This window comes from Pleurodeles waltl, chromosome 4_1 (genome assembly GCF_031143425.1).
Source record: "Pleurodeles waltl isolate 20211129_DDA chromosome 4_1, aPleWal1.hap1.20221129, whole genome shotgun sequence".
Classification (NCBI taxonomy): domain Eukaryota; kingdom Metazoa; phylum Chordata; class Amphibia; order Caudata; family Salamandridae; genus Pleurodeles; species Pleurodeles waltl.
Window position 1 is genome coordinate 996,097,711 of NC_090442.1, and position 25,065 is coordinate 996,122,775.

Below are 25,065 nucleotides of genomic sequence, written 5' to 3' on the forward strand. Positions count from 1 at the left end.
TTCACATTCAAAAGAGACTTTACTTTGAAGTAGGCCTACTTCAAAGAAGAAATTGGGTATAAGAAGGGCACCCAAAACCACAGACTTTAGAAACACTTCTGGGACCAAGAGGAAGCTCTGCCTGGAGAAGAGCTGAATAGCTGAGGTAGAAGAGCTGCCCTGCCTGTGACTGTGCTTTGTGGAGCTATCCTGCAGTTGCTGCTAATGCCAGAGTAAGAGGGCAAAGACTGGACTTTGTGTGCCTTCCATCTTGAGAACAAATCTCCAAGGGCTTGATCTAGAGCTTGCCTCCTGTTGTTTGAAGTCTCAGGGACAGCAAAGACTTCTCTCTGCCAGCACCTGGAGTCTCTGGAGAGACTCCTACTCTGCCCTGTGGTGCCCATCCAGTTCCTGGGACCCTGAAAGGAGAAGCTGGCAGCCAAGACAAGGAAATCCACTCACAGAGCGCCGTGCGGGGAAAAGATTGACGCGACTCCTATCTGCGGCTGAAAAAACAACACCCCGCCGGCTCCGCAGCTGAGAAAACAACGCTTGCAGGAAACGCGACTGAAGAATCGACGAACGGAGCAGGAGAAACGACGCGCAGCTTCACTGACGGAGGCAGGGAGATCACAACCTGCGCTGCGGGGATTTCAGATCATCGTGCGGCTGGATTTCCGACTCATGTACCACCGTGCGGAGTTATATTTGACGCACACCCACCTGTGCGGGGTTATTTTTGACGCACACCAGGTACATTTTCACGCTAGCAGCACTAGAGTGTGTTTAAAACTACTTAAAGACTCTTTTTGCATTTTTATTGATAACTTGACTTGTGTATTGTGGATTTTTGTCATTTTGGTCTTGTTTTGTTTAGATAAATATTTCCTATTTTTTCTAAACTTGTGTTGTGTCATTTTGTAGTGTTTTCATTAAGTTACTGTGTGTGTTGGTACAAATACTTTACACCTAGCACTCTGAAGTTAAGCCTACTGCTCTGCCAAGCTACCAAGGGGGTAAGCAGGGGTTAGCTGAGGGTGATTCTCTTTTACCCTGACTAGAGTGAGGGTCCTTGCTTGAACAAGGGGTAACCTGACTGTCAACCAAAGACCCCATTTCTAACATTGGTGATCAGCGGTTGGGATTTGGACTTGTATTTGTACTTGACATACAGTGATTAAGTGTACACTACTGTTTGAGTTCAGACCACTACGTGACCACATACTACTTTTTTGGTGATCTCTTGCTTTTTCTCTTAAGGACTCCTTTTTTTTCTACTTCCATGATTTTGCTGATCCCTTGACTGATTTGTGTTACTTCATTGGAACTTATTTTCTGCCTTTGGAACTTTGCACTTGTGACCATCATGTCTCAGTCTGGAGATGCAACAGTTGGAGCTGTGTTTGCAACAGAGAAACTGAAGGAGTACTCAGTTGCTCAATTGAAACAGTTCCTTAAAGATCTTGACTGTCTCACTGAGAGCTCCACCAGGGAGGGGGAGCTGCAAAAGGCACAGAGGGCCTGGGTGACAGTCAAGAAGGCTGGAGGGCACACAGAGGAGGAGAATGTGGGTGGGGAAGTGCAGAGGATACACAGTGGTGTAGTGGAGGTACCTGTTACGCCTGGGGGAGGGTCCCCAGCAGGGGTAGCAGGGTGTCACCTCCTGAAGAGTTACAGGACAGACAGGCAGAGAGGGCTCGCCGGTTGAAGTTCAAGGAGTTGAGGATGCAAAGGGAGAAGGAGTTGGAAGAAAGGAGGAGGGACTTAGAGATCAAAAAAAGGATTTGGGCTTATGAGCTTAAATTGAAAGAGCTGGAAGTCATGAGGGATGAGTCCAGCTGGAATGGTGGCAGCAACAATTTTATATCCAGTGTTGCTGAAAAAGTGCACATGCCCAGAGATGTGGTGCCCTACTTGAAGGAGGGAGTTAACATATGCCAGGAGGTTCAGGGTATGAGGTAGCTCCAGTGATGCACAGTGTTCCTGAGGTGGATTGGGGAACTGGCATGGGGAGTCATATTCCTACTGGTGGGAGGGACACTCTACTGACTCTAGGTGAGAGTGACTGGGAGAGGGGTTCCCCCCGGGTAGAAGTCCTGGTTATAGAGTGTGAAGACATCCCAGAAGAGTGTGGGTTGAGTGTCAGGGACAGTCAGGTACTGTCTCACCAGTCTCATCAGGTCAGAGTTTACCCCCTGAACCTGATCATTCAACCTAGAGTCACCACCCTGCAGTTGAACCATTGCCTGGCACTCCAGGACATCCAGCGGGACACACTTACCCCCCTCAAGGGACACACCTTACCCAAGGGCCACACAAGAGTCTGGCTGGTGCAGGTCTCCTGACCTCTGCCCATCTGACAAAGTCTGGATTCCCCCCAACCCAGAAATGGTCTCACCAAGGTCATTCCTGGGGGGCTCTGCTCTCAGAGCTGACCCCTAACCATCCAGGTTCTCCACTGGGGTCTGCAACCCCCTCTCAACCCTCTGTCTGGACTTCTGCACCCCCTCACTAGGAGTGGTACTGCCAGACACCAGAACTGGTGGGATGCTGGCTACAGCCGCCCCCCCAAGTTCTCCTGACACTGTGCGATCTCCCTCAACAGATGGCCCTATGGTACAGGCTAGGCTCCCCTCCTGGTGTTCCCTCATGGAACCCTCCAGGACCTGAGACCGGATCTCAGGCACCTTGGACCTCAGCCCATCCCCATTCCCTCTCCTCTGAGACTGGACATGGGGTCCCTCACCCATCCCACTACACTGGGACCTACTTGGGACACTACAATCCTTCCCTACCTCACCTGGTTGGGAAATACCTAGACCACTCCTCCCAGGAGCCCCCACCAAATGCCTCTTCAGACTCTCTGGTACTCACCCAGAGGTCTGCCTCCATTGTAAGCTCCCTGGGGTCAGATAACTCACACTCCACCTGGTGTTGGCGTAGCTCTGGAAAATAAGGACTAGACATATGCTCTCCAGCAATTACATCACTCAGCCCCTTCCATGAATTAACAAAAGTACCCTTCACCCAACCATCCAGTGAGTCTGCTTGGAAAAAGCATCCCACATGCAGGACCCCAGAAGAGAGGGCAGGGAGAGGGAAGCCTCACCTCTGGCCCTGATCCAACCTGAAGGTACAGACCCCAGGTTGGAGGACCAGTTGCAGGTTTACATCCCTGTACTGGTGGAAGAATTGTGCAGGACTGCTTATACAAGCACCCTGACAATTTTGGACTCTGGGGGTGCCGCTCCTGCAGGGAGGGTACAGAGCCCCAGAAGGGAGGACCAGGGTCAGGTTGTCATCCCTGACCTGGTGGAAGAGAGAGTGGTCAAAGGGTGCCAGGCAACTGGGGTTACCGCCCCCCACTCTCCACAGTCACAGTGGTTGGAGAGGCCTGAGGTCCGGCTCTCATCCCTGACAGTTGTCAGTGGTCCCTGTGGCTTGCTGTCCTGGTGGACAGAGTTGCCCTTGGGGGGACAAGAGTCACACCCGGGGGTGGAGTGGGCAACACCACTGTGTTGGCCATGGTGGTACTATCTGCTCATTGCAATACATCTGTGAGCAAAGTAAAGTTAGGCGCTGCACAGATGGTGTCTGCAGATGTGGAGAAGGGTTTCCCATGGGTTAGCTTAGTGGGCCCTGAGAGTATGGACAGAGGGATCCAACTGGAGTCAGGAAGGCGTAAAACTGGAACATGCCCCTGCCGTTGTGGGCCTGGGTCCTTGTTCTATCGCCCCAATCATGGAAGTACATCAAGGTATTGATTGTTCTCCCCTGGCTTTAGGCTGGTAGCGGGTCATGTTGGACTTTTTTGCTTATTCAGGGTCATCCCCAATCTTTTTGCTTCCTGCCTCCTATTTTCCCCTTACCTGTTGCTGTTGGCTTTTGAACTCTGAGCACTTTACCACTGCTAACCACATGCAGAACCCCAGAAGGGAGGGCAGGGAGAGGGAAGCCTCACCCCTGGCCCTGATCCAACCTGAAGGTACAGACCCCAGGTTGGATGACCAGTTGCAGGTTTACATCCCTGTACTGGTGGAAGAATTGTGCAGGACTGCTTATACAAGCACCCTGACAATTTTGGACTCTGGGGGTGCTGCTCCTGCAGGGAGGGTACAGAGCCCCAGAGGGGAGGACCAGGGTCAGGTTGTCATCCCTGACCTGGTGGAAGAGAGAGTGGTCAAAGGGTGCCAGGCACCTGGGGCTACCGCCCCCCCACTCGCCACAGTCACAGTGGTTAGAGAGGCCTGAGGTCCGGATCTCATCCCTGACAGTTGTCAGGGGTCCCTGTGGCTTGCTGTCCTGGTGGACAGAGTTGCCCCTGGGGGGGAAGAGAGTCACACCCGGGGTGGAGTGGGCAACACCACTGTGTTGGCCCTGGTGGTACTATCTGCCCATTGCAATACATCTGTGAGCAAAGTAAAGTTAGGCGCTGCACAGATGGTGTCTGCAGATGTGGAGAAGGGTTCCCCATGGGTTAGCTTAGAGGGCCCTGAGAGTATGGACAGAGGGATCCAACTGGAGTCAGGAAGGCGTAGAACTGGAACATGCCCCTGCCGTTGTGGGCCTGGGTCCTTGTTCTATCGCCCCAATCAGGGAAGTACATCAAGATATTGATTGTTCTCCCCTGGCTTTAGGCTGGTAGGGGGTCGTGTTGGACTTTTTTGCTTATTCAGGGTCATCCCCAATCTTTTTGTCTCCTGCCTCCTATTTTCCCCTTACCTGTTGCTGTGGGCTTTTGAACTCTGAGCACTTTACCACTGCTAACCAGTGCTAACGTGCATATGCTCTCTGTGTAGAATTGTATGTAATTGGTTTATTCATGATTGGCATATTTGATTTACTAGTAAGTCCCTAGTAAAGTGCACTAGAGGTGCCAGGGCCTATAAATCAAATGCTACTAGTGGGCCTGCAGCACTGGTTGTGCCACCCACATAAGTAGCTCTGTAATCATGTCTCAGACCTGCCATTGCAGTGTCTGTGTGTGCAGTGTTAACTGTAAATTCGACTTGGCAAGTGTACCCACTTGCCAGGCCTAAACCTTCCCTTTTCTTACATGTAAGGCACCCCTAAGGTAGGCCCTAGGTAGCCCCAAGGGCAGGGTGCAATGTAGGGTTAAGGTAGGGCATATAGGTGGTCATTCCGACCTAGGCGGGCGGCGGTTGCCGCCCGCCCGTCGGAAGCCGCCTGAATACCGCCCCGCGGTCAATAGACCGCAAGGGGTATTCTGACTTTCCCGCTGGGCCGGCGGGCGATCTGATTCAGATCGCCCACCGGCCCAGCGGGAAAGCGCCTTCCACAAGGAAGCCGGCTCGGAATCGAGCCGGCGGAGTGGAAGGCGTGCGACGGGTGCAGCAGCACCCGTCGCGCTTTTCAGTGTCTGCATCGCAGACACTGAAAAGCCTAGTTGGGCCCTGTTAGGGGGCCCCTGCCCCCAGGGGCCCCGCGACCCCCCCTACCGCCATCCTGTTCATGGCGGCTTTCCCGCCATGAACAGGATGGCGGTAGGGGGGGTCACAATCCCCTCGGCGGCGCAGCGAGCTGCGCCGCCTTGGAGGATTCTAAGGGGCAGTGGAAAACCGGCGGGAGACCGCCGGTTTTCCCGTTCTGACCGCGGCCAAAGCGCCGCGGTCAGAATGACCAAGGGAGCACCGCCGGCCTGTCGGCGGTGCTCCCGCCCCCGTTGGCCCTGGCGGTAGAGAACCGCCAGGGTCAGGATGAGGGCCATAGTAATGTGTTTTGTATGTCCTGACAGTGAAATATTGCTAAATTCATTGTTCACTGTTGCAAGGCCTGTCCCTCTCATAGGTTAACATGGGGGCTACCTTTAAATCTGATTAAAGTGTAGATTCCCTTTGGGAGCGGATGGACATGTGGAGTTTGGGGTCTCTGAGCTCACAATTTAAAAATACATCTTTTAGTAAAGCTACCAAAGGGGTAAGCAGGGGTTAGCTGAGGGTGATTCTCTTTTACCCTGACTAGAGTGAGGGTTGTACAGGTCCCGTGACAATGTGCACTCATGGACAAAGTTGACAGGTGTGAATGTATTGTCATTATGGTGCCAGCATTCATTTGCCAATGAATACTGGCACCATAATGACAGTTGTGTGTGTGTGTGTGTGTGTGTGATATGTGTTGTGTACCTATGTCTGACCCACTTGTGTCTCTGACATATGCATGTCACAATGATTTAAAAAATTACAGTGACATGAATGTGCCTCCAGTGATCCCCACCTCCCACGTAGTACCCACACCAAGAGTAGTGAGGACAGGGGTTATCCAGTTGAGGCCAGTCGACGATGGGGGGAGTGGTAAAAAGGTACGTTTTCACCCCCTATTCTCCCCAATATGCCAACTAAGGAGTGGCGGTCGGACGGCCACTTTTTCCTTGGTGGTAAGGCACATCTAAATCTCCACAGTGGGAAAGCTGGCTGCGGTCCCGCCAGCAGCATCTTTTCCCTTTCCCGACATAGACGCGGCCAATGCTAGAGGTTCAAATGTGGTCTTCGTCGGGGGGACCGCCAACATCTAAATACAGGAAGTGGACCATTGCGGCAGTGGGCAGGTTTACAGTCAAAAAGTTGACGGTGGAACAGTTACCACCAACATCTAAATCAGGCCCAGAGTCAGGTAATTGTAATGAAAGTTAATTAGTGAAAGTGATAGAGGTGAGAATCAGAGGTAAAGAGACAGGCCCGGTGATGAGGGACCTAATGCCAAGTAAAAGCAACCTTGGGTGCAAGAGGGAGAGAATAGTTACAGGTCAGCGAGTCAGCAAAGGTTGAGGAATAGGCGTTTGATACATTAAATCTTAGGCTGCTGTCATTTTCCTGTGTGAAGAGTAACACTGTGAATATAGTGGCACACCAAAAGTATTGTTAAATAGGGGTGATTCCCCTTGTGTACTGCGATGTCGTTGCTCAAAGTATCATGCATTAGTTCTGCACTTGAACTGCTGATATAGGACCTTGGGTACCACATTTAAGTAGAAATGCTGCCTAAAACACTGAAAGTGCAATGCCAAATCTGGGCTCAGTTACACACAGTCATACCAGGCAAAAGGTGGCCAACACAGTGCCGGGATGGAGAGAGCACAGTGTGCATGTGTGTTTGGCTCGCCCAAGCCGGCGGGCCAAACATACATGCGCACTGAAGGGATTTCACAGTGCACTCCCCCTTCGCCATCCCTCATGGCCCTGCCCCTTTAACAATAAAATGATAATAAACATAGTTTATTATCATTTTATTGTTAAAGTTTTGCTGCTGCTGGCGGGGGTGACGCTCCTCCGCCATAGCAGAGGTGCTGCCACTGTGAGCTTTCTAAAACAGAAGCATTACTTAATTTGTGCAGGTGGTTGCAGGTGGCCTTTAGAACTTATTTTCAAGTGGCTATAAGTACTCTACCTCAAAAGAGTTTGTTGCAAATCAAGAGAGAGACAGGCAGGAAAAAGACAAGGAAGTGGGAAGATTTAAAAAAGTGATAAAGGGATGAAAATATGATAATATTCTCCAGTCATGGGGCTTTAGGAGTCATCCTATTGAGCTTCAATTTTAGATTTCACAATTGCACATCTGTTCATGAGCGAATTATAGCATCAAAGAGTATTTAACCTTTAAAGAACGTCATGCTTTCCATAAAGATGTTTGATCTGTGTTCTATGTCTTACACAGGCACTGAAAGAATTTATCCGTATTGAAGTTGACGTGTACATTGTTGGGATTGACAGTAAGTATTTCTTCAGATATATCAAAGCTGATTCTTGTGTTCCCCTGAAGTTGCAGATGCATAACATCAGAATTATAATATGTTCCCACTACGGTGAGTTACACAGTGGACCTTCTTCAGGGATCCTGAATACACGTGCAAGGTCAAGTTTCAAATGGATTGAGTTTAGAGGTTCACCTTCGGACATACATTGATACCGGGATTGGTACAAAATTCTGCGACATGTCAAATTGAGCTCGCATATGGAAGAATAAGGCTAGGAAGTTTAAATTGAAGCAATTTTTTGAGATTCTATGACATATTCTGTCTGAGGAAAATCAAAATATTATGTACTGGCACTACAGAAGCACTACAATAAAGGCGTATAGATTAGTGGCAGAACAAGTTAAGGATCTGTGCACACTAGCTCACTTCAAACAAACACCAGGCCTCAATGAGTGAAATCACCTCAGGCAAATGACTCAAATATGTCCCAAAAGCACATAGTTACATAAAGATGAAGTCGTGCCAGGAAAGAAGACAATCAAACATTCTAGCAGAGTATTTAACAGTTACGAACATGAACTGCGTACAGAAAGTGATTCTTATTTCTTCAGAAAAGTAACACAGATGATTAATAAACCAGCAAATCATTTAGTAAAAATAAAAAAACTGCGTAATAGAGAATATTAATAGCATTACCAAAACCACAGGCTTTGGCTCTGACTCAGTTTCCATACAGACCTCTGTTATAGGGTCAATTTTAAATGGCAAGACCAGTAAGCTATTGGTAATCACTTCTAGTCAAAGCAAACTAATATTACAAGACTTTCCATTCTCATCCTTTGCAGCAGAATGATCCAGTCCCTGGTCTGCGACTTTACTTTCAGCTGAAAAGCAGGCTTAGGTGTTTGTTATGGTGTTGCATATTTCAAGTAATTTATATTTATCTGTCACTTGTGCATTTGCATCTAATTTTCACATCCAGGAGACTACAGAAACTGTACAACTGCAGGTGTACTGCTGCTGCATAATAAATTGCATTCAATTTCACAGATGGCCTCCTAAAAAAATAGCATAATATGATTAATTAGCATGACATATACACATATTTTTCGGGGGGAAAAAATGTACCTTTGTCCATCCGTAGTAAAAAGCTATCCCATAGTCCCTTTCATTATTGAAAGTTTCATGACAGATATTTTCTCTACCTATGATTATCTTTCTTCTTCTCCGTTCTATACAAGCGTAAGCTTGTTATGTTACTTCTGCTAAGAAAAAAAAATCTCCACCTACAAGCTCCATCTGAGTTTTGGTTTCTTATCTCTGGGGTTGGTATACTTGATCAAAAGCTGCTGGAAGAGCCACTTGTAGGAGGATGTCACCCAGAAGCCCTAGCAGTTGTTTTCCCCATTCGTCGGCAGGTTGTGGAGGCTGCCATGGACGTACAGCTACTAGCTCACTCACCCACAGGGTGATTCAGTGAGAATAACAGAAAGTCAACTAAGAATGTGGATGGCCTCTCTGGCTAAACACAGGTACTTAAACCAGTTCAAAGATGTTTAGAGCTTGAAGCTAATACAGTTCTGATCATTCCATTGGTCAGAATTGCCTAGACTCTATGAAATTGGTTTTGACAGGATTTTCCCTTTTCAGCTTTAGCAGAAAATGTTTTAATACATGATTTATTTTTGGCAGATTTTGGAGTTTTAGAAAACATGTACTGTCTAAACCACAAGTTCCGTTTTTAGATGCAAATAGGAAAAGCTTTCCTTCAGTCGCCCCATGCTTCTGCTTTGTGTACTACACAAACCCTTTTCACAAATATGCAGCTGTTTTCCCAAAGTATCAGGTATGGAAACGATAAACTTAAATGGTTGTCCTATTTAAGAAAAACACATGTAAATGAAGTTTGAGCTGAAGTTTGACCTGCAGGCTTCATGTACTCCAGAGGGCAAAAGGATCAGATGTTGAGGGCAAATAAATGGGGGGAACATAGGATGAAGGCACTAATGGAACCCCAATCGTTTCTCTTCTTCCAGTCTTTCTCTTTTCCAACTTCTGGAAGCTTGTCCTCTGCTATCGCAGTCAGGACCTTAAGTTGGCCAATGCCTGTTGGCAGGGTTCAGGACACTTCTGTCAATCCCAAAACCCAGGTCGACTTTCCCCCTCGTTATGTCATAGCATTTTCCATCATCACTCCAGTTCATAAGTGAATCAGAAAAAGAGGGAGGTCTTCTTACCTCATGACTCTTAGCTACCTTTGACACAGCTCATCACCCCAAACTCCTCCACTACATCAATAGAATTGAAATTCAAGACAAGATGTTCCAAAAGGACTTCCTTCCTTTCACACCACATGCAGAGTATATTGATTCTACCTTTTGGAATATCTGAAGCACTCAGTCTGGCTTACCAGGTCTTCATTGTCATACCAATCCTGTTCCACATCTATCGCACAATACATAGATCCTCCTGAAAGCTGGAACCCCATTCAGACGTCAACTGTACCATGTTCGAACATGCCTTACCACTATCCATAACTAATTGAGCAGAAACCATCTGAAGCTAAATGCTGGCAATCTAGAGATTATAACCTGTGGATCCCTAACGACTCTGACTGGTGGACCTCTCAGTTGGCACCAACAGTGTTAGGCCTGGTTGGTCTGAATTCAGCCTTCCCCAGTAAGTACGGATGTTGCATTCTCCTCCTATCTTTTGACAATACTCAGACAGAACATCACTTTTCTGGGCTTCACTTATCAAATCCATGTGACCATAGTCCTTCTGTGTTCACAACTCGATGGTGCTAATTTTCTATTTCTAGGGGCTTCTGTAGACTTGTGTCAAAGATTTTAAAAGGACCAGGATATCACAGCAACTTTTTTTCTCATATTTACCATCTTGGAACTACTGAAGACTAGCTCTCCTCACCCTGCACTGACTACCTGAACCAGAAGCGCATTTTCCCCGGACATTTACACCACCCACCAAGCACTGCAATGAATAGCACATTACTTAAAATAAATATAAAGTATGAGTACATTGCGACCGGGTTGGTGCAATTTGTGACATGGCTTTTTCACTCTGATGGAGAGAGGTAATTTCTGACGTTTTTACCCCAATTCAGTTTTCACTCATCAACAAACTGAGATTTCCATTTACAATATCTCATAGTTTGGATCCTAACATTGTCCTTTCAGATGGCAAAACTGTAGAACTACTTCCCTGTGTACTTCAGGAATCGTCTTCGCCACCTGGGCATTTGTGAAGCTCTGAAGACATGGTTGCTCCCATGCATATGAGTAACCCAGTATGGCAAACCCTGGAAAAAGCTCGCAAATGTATTACCCAAAAAACAGAATGCCACAGAATCTAACATCAGATTACCACAAATTAATTGACATCGGTCAAGAAACGTAGATCTCTGGTTAAGTGGTGAGTACATATGGATATACTCTTCCTCTTAGCTGCACTCATTGCATTATGATGAGAGCGCATCTTTTGCCCTCACACACTGCACTAATTGAGGCACTTCTCTTCAGTGGAGCAAACATATGCATCTAACCTTCGAACAGTTACCCGAACGCCGACTAGCCCCACTGTACCTAATTGTGCATATAGCTCACAGCACCACATCAGAGCACATCCCTTGACCCACACACATGACATACCCACGCATATACAACCGGTCTCCCACACCTCAACTTCCATGCTGCCAGCATCCACACCCTGCAACACTGGTATGCTAAGACTGCCTACCCAGTTCCGCACTACATCATTTCTCTTAATAAGCATCTGCCGGTCCATGCGGCAGCATTTTCTGTGTAATATCACTGAAGTACCTCTGCAAAAGTCACCCAAACACACCACTCCACTGTACATATAAGTCTCTCCAACCAACACCCTCCTGAGGGACATGAGCATTGGCTGCTTGTCACAAAGTGGGAGGTAACAACATTTGGTTTTATAATGGCAGCACTGGGCTATATGAATGACATTGGCAATATTTCCACAGGATAATAAAAACAGCTAAAAAATAATAGAATTGGGCCCATATTTATACTTTTTTAGCGCCGCATTTGCATCATTTTGTGCCGCAAAAGCGGCGCAAACTTACAAAATACAATTGAGGCCCATACTTATACTTTTTGACGCAAACCTGCGCCAGCGCAGGTTTGCGTCAAAAGGTTTAACGCCGGCTACCGCCAATCAAACGTGCCAGTCAGGCCTCATATTTAAGGAAGGACGATAGCCGGCGCTGCGGCCTGGTTAGCGTCAAAATAAATGACTCTAACCGGGCAGCAGAGGCATAGTGAAGACTGGGGGTTGTGCGTCAAAGAATGGTGCAAGTCAGGTTAGAGTAAAAAAAATGACTCTAACCTGACTAACGTCATTTTTTGACGCACAACCCCCACGGAAATGACTCCTGTTTTAGCAAAGACAGGAGTCATGCCCCCCTGCCCAATGGCCATGCCCAGGGGACCTCTGTCCCATGGGCATGGCCATTGGGCACAGTAGCATGTAGGGGGGCCCAAGTTAGGCCCCCCATGCCACCTAAAAAAAAAAGAATTACTTACCTCTACTTACCGTAGATGGGTCCCCCCATCCATGGGTGTCCTCCAGGGGTGGGCGAGGGTGGCAGGGGGTATCCCTGGGGGCAGGGAAGGGCACCTTCATGGTCAGAGACCATGGAAATGATCCCACAGGCCCCTTAACGCCCGCCCTGACCCAGGCGTTAAAAATCATCGCAAATCCGCCTGGGCGCCTTTTTAAGGCCCGCCTCCTCCTGTGCGTCAAAATGACGTGGGAGGATAAATAAGGCGCACATGCCTTAAAGTCATTTTTTGCACGGGAACGCCTACCTTGCATGTCATTAGCGCAAGGTAGGTTTTCACGTCCAAAAAATGACTCAAACTCCATAACTTTGGTGCTGGATGGGTCTAGCACCAAAGTATAAAGATGGAGTTAAGTTTGCGCTGAATTTGCGTAAAAAAAATGAAGCAAATCCGGCGCAAACAAACTATAAATATGGGCCTGTATTTTGTAAGTTTGCGCCGCTTTTGCATCAAAAAGCAGCGTAAATGCAGCGCTAAAAAAGTATAAATATGGGTCTTAGGCCCATATTTATACTTTTTGACACAACCTGCGCCAACGCAGGTTTGCATCAAAAAGTTTATCGCCAGCTACCGCCATTCCAACACGCCAGCCGGGAGTCATAATTAGGGAATGACGGTGGCCAGTGCTGCGGCCTGGTTAGCATCAAAATTAAGTGTCTCTAACGGGGCAGCAGAGGCGTAGTGAAGACTGGGGGCTGTGCGTCAAAGAATGGTGCAAGTCAGGTTAGAGTAAAAAAAATGACTCTAACCTGACTAGCGTAATTTTTTGACGCACAACCCCCATGGAAATTACTCCTGTCTTAGCAAAGACAGGAGTCATGCCCCCCGCTCAATGGCCATGCCCATGGGACTTCTGTCCCATGGGCATGGCCATTGGGCACAGTGGCATGTAGGGAGGCCCAAGATAGACCCCCCATGCCACCTAAAAAAAAAAACTATTACATACCTCTACTTACCGTAGATGGGTCCCCCCATCCATGGATGTCCTCCAGGGGTGGGCGAGGGTGGCAGGGGGTGTCCCTGGGGGCAGGGAAGGGCACCTTCATGGTCAGAGACCATGGAAACGAGCCCACAGGCCCCTTAATGCCTGCCCTGATCCAGGCGTTAAAAAACATTGCAAATCTGTCTTGGCGCCATTTTTTAAGGCCCGCCTCCTCCTGTGCGTCAAAATGACGCGGGAGGATAAATAAGGCGCACATGCCTTAAAGTCATTTTTTGCACAGGAACGCCTACCTTGCATATCATTAGCGCAAGGTAGGTTTTCATGTCCCAAAAATGACTCAAACTCCATAACTTTGGTGCTGGACGGGTCTAGCGCCAAAGTATAAATATGAGTTAAGTTTGTGCCAAATTTGCGTAAAATAAAATCACGTAAATCCGGCGCAAACAGAGTATAAATATGGGCCTTGGTTTCCAAATTTGCTTGAATTATTCATAATTATTCAAAAGACCATTTGTTCTGACAACTAATATCTTAGGATAATTGTCCTACCCTCGAAACTACATGGGGTATGGTGCAAAAGAAAAGAGCATAGAAATGTGGGATGCTTCCTCGTTCAGAACTAACGAATCAGTTTCTCCCTTCTAAGTGCTTTCTCCTGGCCTTGTTTTTATTAAAGGTTATTTCGACAGCCAAAGACAGTAACTTGTGAAGACTTATGTTTGAACTTCTTCAACTGAAATGATATTTTCTGTAGTGTGTAATTCCCTCATACGTAAACAATGATGCAAACTGTTAATTTATAGGTTAGATATGTTTCTTTATTTTTTACCTTCAGATTTATTACATAGAAATATTTAATTTCGGAAAAGAGGATTCAAGATTCAACCTTTTGTATTTCTCCTTGTTTATACAGGTCAACTTATTGAAAAGCTTGAAAGATGTGAATTTTTTGATAGTGAAATCACAACATCCATATTTTACCTTACTATCCACGATGCAGTGTTGCACGTGCAGATAAAGAGAAGCATGCTCAGTTCAACCAAATGCTGCTCCTGTCCGGTGAGTATGTTGTAATCCATATATGTTTCTGAGAAACTCTGGTCATAAACTATTTTCTATTAAACTGTAATTAGAGGGTTACGGTCACCAATTACTGGTAACAAAACCATGTTTCTGCTTTCTGTTACACTGATGAATCCTTTATCATCACTGACTAAGAATCAACATACAAAAACCATGGCAAATAACCCCATTGGATGAAGTTTAGATTTTTTATTTTTATAATCTATTTATTTGGCTCTCTCATGGCTAAACTGGCCATATGAGACTCAGGGAAACAAATCCCGATAGGTTGAGGAGATAGGGTTGCTTTTAGGGGTCTATCATCGTGGTCAATATCCCCGAGGAAGCACACACAAAGATCGTGTAGCTAGATACAGAAGTACCCTCCGATTTCCTCCATGTGGGGTTGGTATGAACACATTTGCCGGGACAGTTTTCAGTTCCTAGACCACCAGTGGACTCCACGCCTAAGTACAGTACATAGCAATGGAGGGGCATTAAAAAAAGATAACCAAAGTAAACATCCAGGCCTCAGGTCACGAAAGAAGTAAGACTAATCTACACCCTCAGATGTACATCATCGCACGGATGAAGGTTACAAATATTGGAATTCATAAAACGTTTCAAAAGTATGCCTGAAGGCTGCGCCAGTTGTAGGTTTCCAGCAGTGGCTTCAGTAAAACCTTTGTTTCACAGATTCGGAGAGATTTCTATCTCAGTAATTGTCTTGTTGTACAAGTATGCGTGCTGAAACGCCAATCCCCTAAGTAATGGCATATAAAAAATAAAATATCCACAGAGAAAATATTTTCAAGGGGGAAAATCCTTTCCCATATCACCACGAACTTTGGAGGTGTTCCCTTTGGCTTGCCAACCTGAAAAGACACCAAATGGTTTCCAGGGCTGGAAAGAGTCAGAGAGGAGTTTGAGAAAGCCTGTGAACGATTACGTTTCAGGGTGTTCTCAAATTTACCAGGGCAACCCCTCCCTTGCAGCATAATGGGACAATTTGCACATATAAGTTAGGCTTACAGATGTAAATGATTGTGAACCACCAATATCTTCTCATTTGTACCGGAGTAAGCAGGACAATTGCTTGTAAGGCTAAGGAGAGAAGGTGGTCTGAAAAAATAACTCGTGTTAGGCATTTTCGATGCCTGGTGGAATTTCCATTCTTATTGTCAAGCATGTTACAATTTTAAAGCTTAATCTGCTTGAATATCGACGTTATACTTCCGTACAGTATTTTTAGATTCATATGGCCAGTATATTGACAAACACAGAATATGGAGATATAGGGGATCATTACAACCCTGGCGGTCAAAGACCATGAATAAAGACCATGAATAAAACATGCTCTGGGCCCCTCTTTGGTTTTATATAGGCCCGAACAGAATTTCAATTACACAGAGTAACCACAGTATTTTCGTAAATCCACTTTACTTTTTTAGGTAGAATTAGCAGTGCTTAATTTGTAAATAAAACGTGCCGGTGCCCAAAGCCCTCCAAAGCTGCTGCAATTAAATGTGGGAGCACGGAATAATGAGGCCGCGTAACCCTGAAGCTCTCTCGGGCCTCTTCAATCGATTTAAAGCCACTCCCTTCCCCTTCGGCTCACTCTTGCAGCTTTCTGCTTTCTCCCTTTATGACGCTTTTTCGTTTTTCCCCTCTTCCATCTTTCCCATTTGTATCTTTTGCTCGCAGCAAATGCTTGAGGCAGAAGAATAAGCCCCAGCCCTCAAAAATAAGTTCTGGTGCTCAGCACCGGAAACTACCAGCGCAAATTAAGCACTGAGAATTACTGATAGTAATGAGCTTTCTCCTACTGGTCTAATTTGAGTAATTCGTGGGAAAAAGCTATAAGAGCGCAATTAGTGAGAACAAAAGGCTGCTCGGTATACATGTTCTTCTGCATTTAGCACTATTTATTGGTGCAAAATACATCCTTGCATCTATTTTGGACACAAAGGTGCATTTTGCACTAAGAAAATAATGCTACGTGCCGGGAGTCAGTTGGGAGAAAATCCTACACCAAGAGCACATTTACCAAGCGTGTGCGGCTGCATGCGCTTGCTATACATGTTCTCTTGCATTTAGTGCAATTTCTTAGCATAAAAAAGCAGTCTCGCACCCATTCTGGATGCAAGGAATAATTTTTGCGCTAAAATGTAGTACTAAATTCAGTATTATGCATAATCTCACTGAATTCTTAGATAATTCCGCGACATTACAATACACTGAACTACGCAAATTATGCCTACCCTTAGTTTTATGGTGAGCGTTTGTGGTGGTTAAATTGCTTACGTACCTTACGAGAATACAACACAAACCAGATTAAGTCTGACATATAAATGGATTTAGCAGTAGGAGGGTGGAGTCCACCAAAGAGTGGGCCCTGGGCCAAATAGCCCAAGCTGCTTCCCCATGGGCATGGCCCTGTGCTGGAGTACTACATGATTACCCATGAAAAATGTCTGCAGTGCAAAGAAAGTTGAACGAGTTTTGCTCACCTCAGAACTTCCCGCCTGCGTTCCACTAGCTACAACTTCTACTTTATCAAACCACCTGTGAGTTAGGATTCAGTGTTTCCCAAAGTTGTGAAATAGACACTCGCTGAACTGAGATGCAATTTTGAACAATACACCACCACCACCTTCTCCTGCTGAGGATGAAGTACCCATCTTATGCGGCAATACCAAGGAAAAACACAGGTACCCTCTTACCAGATGCTATGTGCCATATCTGAATGAAGTTTGGACAGCAACATTGCATTATTTGTCACCTAATTTCTATTATTAGGCAGGTGGGTGACCTGTTGGCTTCGCATAACTTACCTTACTATCTCTTTATTAATATAATGTCATAAATTTGAGTTTCTGACAAAACGTGCAAGCCAACTGGTTATTAAAAGTTGATTGTCATATAGTAAGAAAACCTTTCAGAAGTATCCAAGTGCTGTAAATACCAGGAGTTATTATTACCCAAAGCAGTGGTACTCAGTGTATAAACTCCGAAAGGATGAAAAGCCGAACAGGTCATGCCTTGAATCTTTACTGGTAGTAGGTGTCTCTGCAGGAGGTGCACAGCTCCACTAAGCTAACTTCCTTGCCCTATTAGGGTCTTTCTCTGTGCCCTTACAAACCCACACCCACACGCGTGCTGCACTTCTCTTCAGGGGGCAATATGAACTGTTATGTGCTCATATCCCGTCTGTTTGCACAAGTGGCTCCAGTGTGAGAACCTTGTGGACGTTGGCTTATTATGCCCAGTTAAAGATGCCCAACGTCACTTTACTATGATATGCCACCGCTTGCTTGACCCCTATTTACATCATATGTTACAAACATTGTTTCAAAAGCGCATGACTGCTTTCCTAGGGAACGCAAGTCGAACTTTTGGGGAAAAAAAACATACAAAAAAGATTAAAGCCATTTCTAAGTTCTGATATTCTGAGGATGCTAACTCTCTCTATTATTAATTAGGAAAAGGAAGACAATGTGCAACATAGTGAACATGAACACGTCAGTGACAATTGGAGCCTGCGCCAAAGAACACACAGCGTAAGTGTAATATTCAGTGCCACTAATACTGCATTTGTAAGGTCTCCGTATAACAAATTCCTCTCTTGATCATTCTGCCTCTATCATGAAGAAGTGCATATGAGAACGTCTATTTGTTAGGCTCCTTCTTCTTAATGGATCCATGCCATCTAGTAATCAGGTGTATTAGCCCACTGTTAACGGTGTGTTAAGAACAGTTAATAACCTCTGATGAGGGTGTTACTCTTAGTTGCATTTATGGGCTTGTTAACATGATGCGTGCTCATACCGAGCTACCCACTGTCTAGTGGTGTAACAAAGGCCCCTGCACTCCCCCTCGGTATGGGGGGGTGCAGTCTCTGCGGTTTCTTGGGGGGTCCAGGGGGACCCCTCAGCACAGTACTCTGGCTCGAGAGCTCCTAAGTGAATCTGGAGGGGGCCCCCTCCACGTACTGTGCAGGGGGAGCCCTCAAGTTGCGTTATGCCAGTGCCACTCTCAGAAGTCTGCATAACTGAGATGTGGCTGCAGATGGCCCAGAGTGCTGATGGAGCCTGAAAGGCTGAGGTCAAATGTCGTCAGAGTAGGCCATGGTGTAGCAATATCTGTTATTTAGATATTTAAGTTGAGGCGGCAGCAGCTGAAAGTCATTATCGATTTCAGTGACATGACCCCCACCCATGCACAATGGGTCCCATTCACAAAGGTAAAGCTGGCCGTAAACAAAAAGTTTAGGGAGGTCATTTAACATCTGTGCAGCAACTTTCTTAGTATCCCGAAAGTATATAGGCCCTCATTACGACTTCAGCGGTCTTACTAGAAGACCACCGAAGCCGCGGGTGCCACTATACCACCAGTGCTGGCAGTATATGTGGTTCCCTGTTATGACTTTTCTGCTGGGCCAGCAGACGAAAACAGTGTTTCCGTCCGCTGGCCCAGTGGAAAAGTCACATCAACATTGCAGCCGGCTCATAATAGAGCCGGTGGCAAAGTTGATATGCAGCGGGTGCAGCAGCACCTGTCGCGCATTTCACTGCCCGAAATTCGGGCAGTGAAATGCGCGATGGGGCTGTGCCTGGGGGCCCCTGCACTGCCCATGCCAAGTGCATGGGCAGTGCAGGTGCCCCCAGGGGCACCCCGAGACCCCTTACCGCCAGCCTTTTGCAGTATGGCGGTGCTAATGCGCCACAGTCATAATCCACTGATGGTACACCGCCAGCCTGTTGGCGGTGTTACCGCCGGCCGCCATGGTCGTAATGAGGCACATAGTCTCCTTTTGACGTGGCCCCAACTTTTATTTTGTTTGAAGACCACTAAAAAAGGGACCAGGTAATTATTGGCACAATCTGCAGGACTGTGACTGTGTGACTACTTGAAGTAAAGTCCTTCTTAATGACTAAGTAGTCAATGGAAAATCCTTTATAGTTAGAAGATTGATACCAATGTTGTGTAAGGTGGATTCTGGAGAGGAATGAGGAGAATTTCAGTAGGGTCACCCCAGTGGAGATTCTTCAAGAAGATTCGGGTTGTTCCCAAGAGGGTGACAGAGGACATGAGACTAACTGAGAGGAATGCTCCGATTTAGTATTGAAGATCAAATATTGGAAGGAAGGTAAAGACTCAGTATCTATTTTCCTGAACTGAACTGCTTTTTGTGTGTTACCATGATCCCTCCAACAGATCTACCCTCATGACATATGATGGAGCAGTCCTACAGGAGATGAAGGCATTGCCAAAGCAGCTAGGTGGGCTGAATTTGTTCATTGAGCATACGCCTCGCGGCACAAACAGTGACGTAGCCAGGTGTGCTAAATCTTATCTGTGGTCCAGCTGCTGAATGTTGTTGCTGGCGACGCCACTGAGATTTTCCTCCAAACTAAACATTTAGTGGAATGGTAACCAAAGCAATTTGTTTGGTTTGCTGTAGAGGACACCAATGTGTCTCACAGTTAAAATAAATTAAAAAAATATTGTATATTATTGTATACATGTGTAAGTAACAGAACTGAATGTGACAACATTGTGATGAGTGTATTTTTCGGATATAAAAAGTCCTTCATACAATCAAATGGAAGCCCTTCCTAGGAGGTGGAACGATAACTAGTTATTAAGAGAACCTAAAATACTGCTCAGGGCAGATGCATGATGTGACTGATAATGAATAAAGTCAATTAATAAAGGGGGCTCACCAAACATGAAATGGATGAAGGGGGCATTCTATTGAACACAAGAGGTTGGCTTAGCCAGACCTTAAAAAGGATGTCATAATGTTATAATCTACAACTTTAACAAGGATAAAAAAGTATGACTGTAGCACAGTGAAAGAAGTATTTATCCTTCAACTTTATTTTTCTAATTAGAGACTTTGTGAGAGCAGGGGCTTTCTAGGACATGTGCTACTCTGCTTTTAAAGGATCAATCAGTGCTCTGAAGTAACCACCGGAGGAGGGATAGCACTGTACAAGATTCCTCATTTATTAAATACAATACCCTTTAGCATTATCAGATAGGACTTGTAAGTGGCAACCTTCAAGGCCAAGAGTGGCGCCTGCCTTTGAGGATTGGAAATCTGTTATCTCAGCCACTATTATGGGGCCCTGTGAAGAAGTTGTCACACCCCCTATTTAAGAGGCAAGGGTTGAGGTGAGACATGAAGCAACTAGTTTCTTACACTTGGCCAAATATTCTGTGACAAACTATTTACTGGCAGAATATTTACATATGGCTTTCATCTGTACGTGGAGACTAGTACTACAATGAAAATAAGGCAACAGCATAACATGATATGTCATTGATGAATGTAGTATGAGTATTTTTTTCAAAGTTAATATGTATTTTTCTATTGTAACGATGAACTCCTAAATAAGGGAGCATATCATCAATATTCCTGTAGGTATGTGGGAAAAGGACTTTGTGTTTGTCAAATGGTTCTATTTATGTTTATTCATTTATTCGTGAATTAGTTAAATGCAAGCCTAACCAGAGGTACTGGAGTACTGTTCATTCAAAGAAATAAAAAGTATTCCTTTCCCACAATACAGCTATCACTTCAGGGGATCAGGAGAATAAACAAATAGGGCCTAGAAATGATTTAAACAAATAAATCATCAATTATATTCTGAATGAAAACAACATAGGGGCAGTTTATAACTTTTCTATTAGCGTGCTCCACAATCTGGGAGCATGGTATGAAAAGGTATAGTGAGCAGATGAAGCTTTTTTCACACTTAGAATTTCCACGATAAGCTTGCAGACATGTTAGATGAGCCTCATGAGACAGTTCATTTGTCAAGCAATTATACTGACTGTAAGTTGGCTGGTGTTGACTTTAGAGTCTAGTAGTAGCAAGTGGTGATTGATCAATGCCAGTGAGATGCTGTTGTTCATATTGTATCATAGCTCTTAATAGCTTCTCATGGGGCAATGACTGTTTTGGAAGACTCTTCAAATGGGTTCCCAAACTGTCAAAGTTGGATTAAAGAAAGAGTTGTACCATCTGTTATAATTGATTTCATCTTGGGTTTTTTATTTTAGTAGGCACAGCTGGTGTTACCTAGATTTGGTTACATTATAGACATTGTTTTGCAATTCATTTTATCATAAGCTGGCATGGTCCCTGTTAAGGCTTACTTGCTTGGAGCCATGGTTGTATCTGTTGGTTTCTTTCCACCATGGTATCTGTAGAAATTCAATCTTTTGCTATGTTTAGCTTCAGTATGGTGGGGATCCAATTCTCAAACTATTCTAGCACAGATTTGCACTTTGCAAAGTCATCAAGAGATGATACCATCGGGTACAACATATGGCATCATCATCTTAGTGATTGAGTATACAATCCCATAAAGCTTCCAGCATTATGTGGCTGTAGATTATATGCCTCTGAGGTATGCTCCATGACTGTGCAAGAGCTGTCAGGAGGTGAATCACTTTAGAAATGAACCACTAATCAACTGTCAGGGGGTAAAATGGCTATTTGCTTATTGGTCTTATTGCTGGTAGCATACTTCAATGGATCATCAATTATCATGATGGATGTAGTCTCCTACTATATTTAGACCTGAATGTGACTGGTAGGACATAATAGGTTGTATTTGGAGATGTGTTTGGTTGACCATTACTTTCTCTAGTACTTTTCTGGGTAATGGTACTTTCGAAACTGGCCTGACATTCAGCACGTTTTTAAAGCCCAGAATTGGTTTCTTTAAGAGAGGGGATAGTAGTCCCAGTTTTATCATAAAAAGAACAACACCCAGATTTATTGACGTTAATTATTTTCAAGATAAGTAGGCTGCTTCTCTGGTCATCTGGAATGTAGATTGTTTGATTTATGAATGGCTGTCAAGACTGTGTCAAGGTCTATCTTCATTAATGAGAGTAAGAATTAAGATGAGTTCTTGGGATGCCCATTGGTTTTGGTTGCCTTGGGAGCCAAATGGCATGCAGCGATGTGCAGTTTTTGATTACTTCCCACTTAGGAGCAAGAAAGGTTTCCTTGGAAGTGTGGCCTTATCCACAGGATCCAGCATTGCCCAGGTAAAGAGCTTTCTAGGGTCACCACAAAGTTGCTTACACAGCCTAAAACCCGAAGGTCACCTGCTCAACTTCCACAGGAAAAAAAAATATTGGGACACTTTCAGAGCAACTTCCCAGCAACACAGCTATTATAGATAGTCAAGCTGACAACACAGTGCAAGGGTACGTTTCACACAAAGATGCAAAATTACAGAATCCTTAACTCAGATGTACTTGCTCACGCATATAGCCTTAGAACCCGCTGTAGCGGCGGGCCTTTAACAAGGGAGAGGGCCTTTGATAGCCGGTAGAGCCCGCTACGGCGGGTTCTAAGGCTATTAGAACATTCTGCCACTCAGGGCAGAATGTTCTATTAAATAAAACAAATTCCTCACGGAATTGGGTGCAGTCCTCACTCGGGGCTTGACTAAGTTTCAACCATGTATGGTTGTGGTCTGCGACTTGGAAGTGTGGGCAGTAAGCCAACGGTACCCACTGGTGGAGAACGACAAGTTTGAGAAAAAACACACAGAGTCCAAGCCAAGTCCTTGTAACACAGGTTTCCATAATGGAATGTAAACTTTAACATTTTTAAATGACACACTAGTCAACAGTTCGAAAATGTTTAATAGACTAGACCAATAATGGATGAATGGCCCTTATCACCTCCCTACTTCCAACCTCTCTACCACGTTGATTAAGAGCAGTGCTTGGGAGCTTTTCTCCATTCCACGTCATACTAGAAGAGAAGAGTTTCACCCAATCAGTGGCTAATCATGATGCACTCACACTATGCAGTGCCTCAGCCTGGATAGACGCTTCCATCACACAGTATGTGGACGCGTTAGCAACATTTTTCCTACATATTCTAGACTGGCGTGACATGTTCACCTACAACAGTTGCTGAGCTGATGTTTAAGGAAGTGGCATGACACATTGATCACAAAATGAACACCATCAGTGAGTCCAGACAACTAACTCAAAAGAAGCATCCAGCAGAAGGCTGGAAGCGCTCATCACGCCAGATATTACCGTCATTACAGATTCAGGCAATGAGGTAAACTAGAATGCAGTTTGACAAAATGCACTCATCTCAGGGATAAATGCAGCATCATAACTTCTACCATGATTTTCCCTCTTAAGAATGTCTATACACCATTGTTTCTACGGTTGCCTTCTCAAATAATGCACACAGTACGTGGAAATAATTCAAACCAACCACTCAGATTGAAGAGAAAACCCTCAATATTCCATTTTGCCCTACTCACCTTAAAAATGTTTTGACTGGTGTGGACACCTCACACAGATCTCAAATGTATTGTCCATCACTCCTACAGTTTATTGTATTCATTTCCAGTAAGATTAGATCACTGTATCCTAGGATCCAGCGATTAGAACATTCTGTTTCAAACCTTATGCATCTTCAGCCCAAGTCTTTCTTTAATTTGTTCAAATTAAAGGTTGAGTGAATATACCAGGTGCTCTTTGACTCTTCCACCTTTATTGCATGACATTCTGGCTAAATAATTTCAGTAGAACCAATCTTCAGCTTCATGTATATGCACTCTTGGGACTTCATGTGTTGATATCCGCTACTAAGATCACCTAACAGCAATCAGGTATATGAATTCACCAAAAAGACAGGGGTAGCAGAATTGACATCACTTGCCCTTTGACACTGCAAATGATGTCACAGGAAGTGATGTCACAAGAACATTTACCTGGTGACATCAAAGGAAATTACATTGTGTGACCTTTGACACACACACATACTGCATGCCATCATAGAAAGTAACATCACATGTCCTTTGGTCTGGTGCCATCTCAAAACGTGAAAAGAGAACAGAGAACAGATGATGGATGGAATGCTGAATGTCAAACATTCACCTCCAGTCAGAGATCAGGGTCTAAATTTATTGTTTTTTACCCACCATGACACTCCAGTTTAGACCCAACCATACGCAAATCCATCTTGACCCTTGACTGTGGTGAATTTTTGACATTGTTCAACATTCCATCCATCAACTCTTCTTTTTGCATCTCAAGAAGTGAGGCATTTTATATTTGACTATATACATCAAACAAAGTGGGTGGAAAGTCTCTAGCAGAAACAGATGAAATACTCTGTAAACAAACATGTTATTCAAATCCTCTTGAAAATGATCCCACATACATTGTAAGTACCAGCAGAATCTTGAAATCCAGGGTTGAGATAATGCAACATCAGTTTAGAACGCTTTTAAACATTGTACAACAATGTAGTACACTAGATTATATCAGTGCATTGAATGCCATTTATTAGAACTGATAAGTGTTTTTTTAAATTAACTTAGAGAAATTCAAGCTCTTTACCCCACTGTCCTGACTACCATGCCATTAGTGAAATAAGAATTAAGTCAGTTGTCAGGCAGTCAGTCAGAACAACTTTATTCAGTTAAGATAAAACTATAAAAGCACGTCAAAAACAATTGCTCTAAATACATTTAGCATGCAAAAATACCTAAGACAAATAGTAATAAAAACAATACTCAATTAAATACATATAAAAAAATCCCACGTTAAAAAAATGGATCATAGCCCAATCTAAGTGCATGTGCCAAACATATACTGAGAAGAAATTAGCATAATATATGCAACAAACAATTAAAAACACATACAAAAATGTTGCAATGTTAAAAAACACCTGCCTTAACCCACACAACACAAAA

General features: G+C 44.7%; 1 protein-coding gene across 1 annotated transcript in view; it reads left to right on the forward strand.

Moving 5' to 3' along the window:
• The window catches only part of LOC138288315 (chloride anion exchanger-like), a 355,789-nt gene that overhangs the window by 321,034 nt on the left and 9,690 nt on the right, over positions 1 to 25,065 (forward strand). Inside the window, exons 18-20 of the mRNA XM_069229825.1 lie at positions 7,651 to 7,705; positions 14,160 to 14,305; positions 17,791 to 17,868. Coding sequence (XP_069085926.1) covers positions 7,651 to 7,705; positions 14,160 to 14,305; positions 17,791 to 17,868 — 279 coding nt within the window. The remainder of the gene's footprint in view (positions 1 to 7,650; positions 7,706 to 14,159; positions 14,306 to 17,790; positions 17,869 to 25,065) is intronic.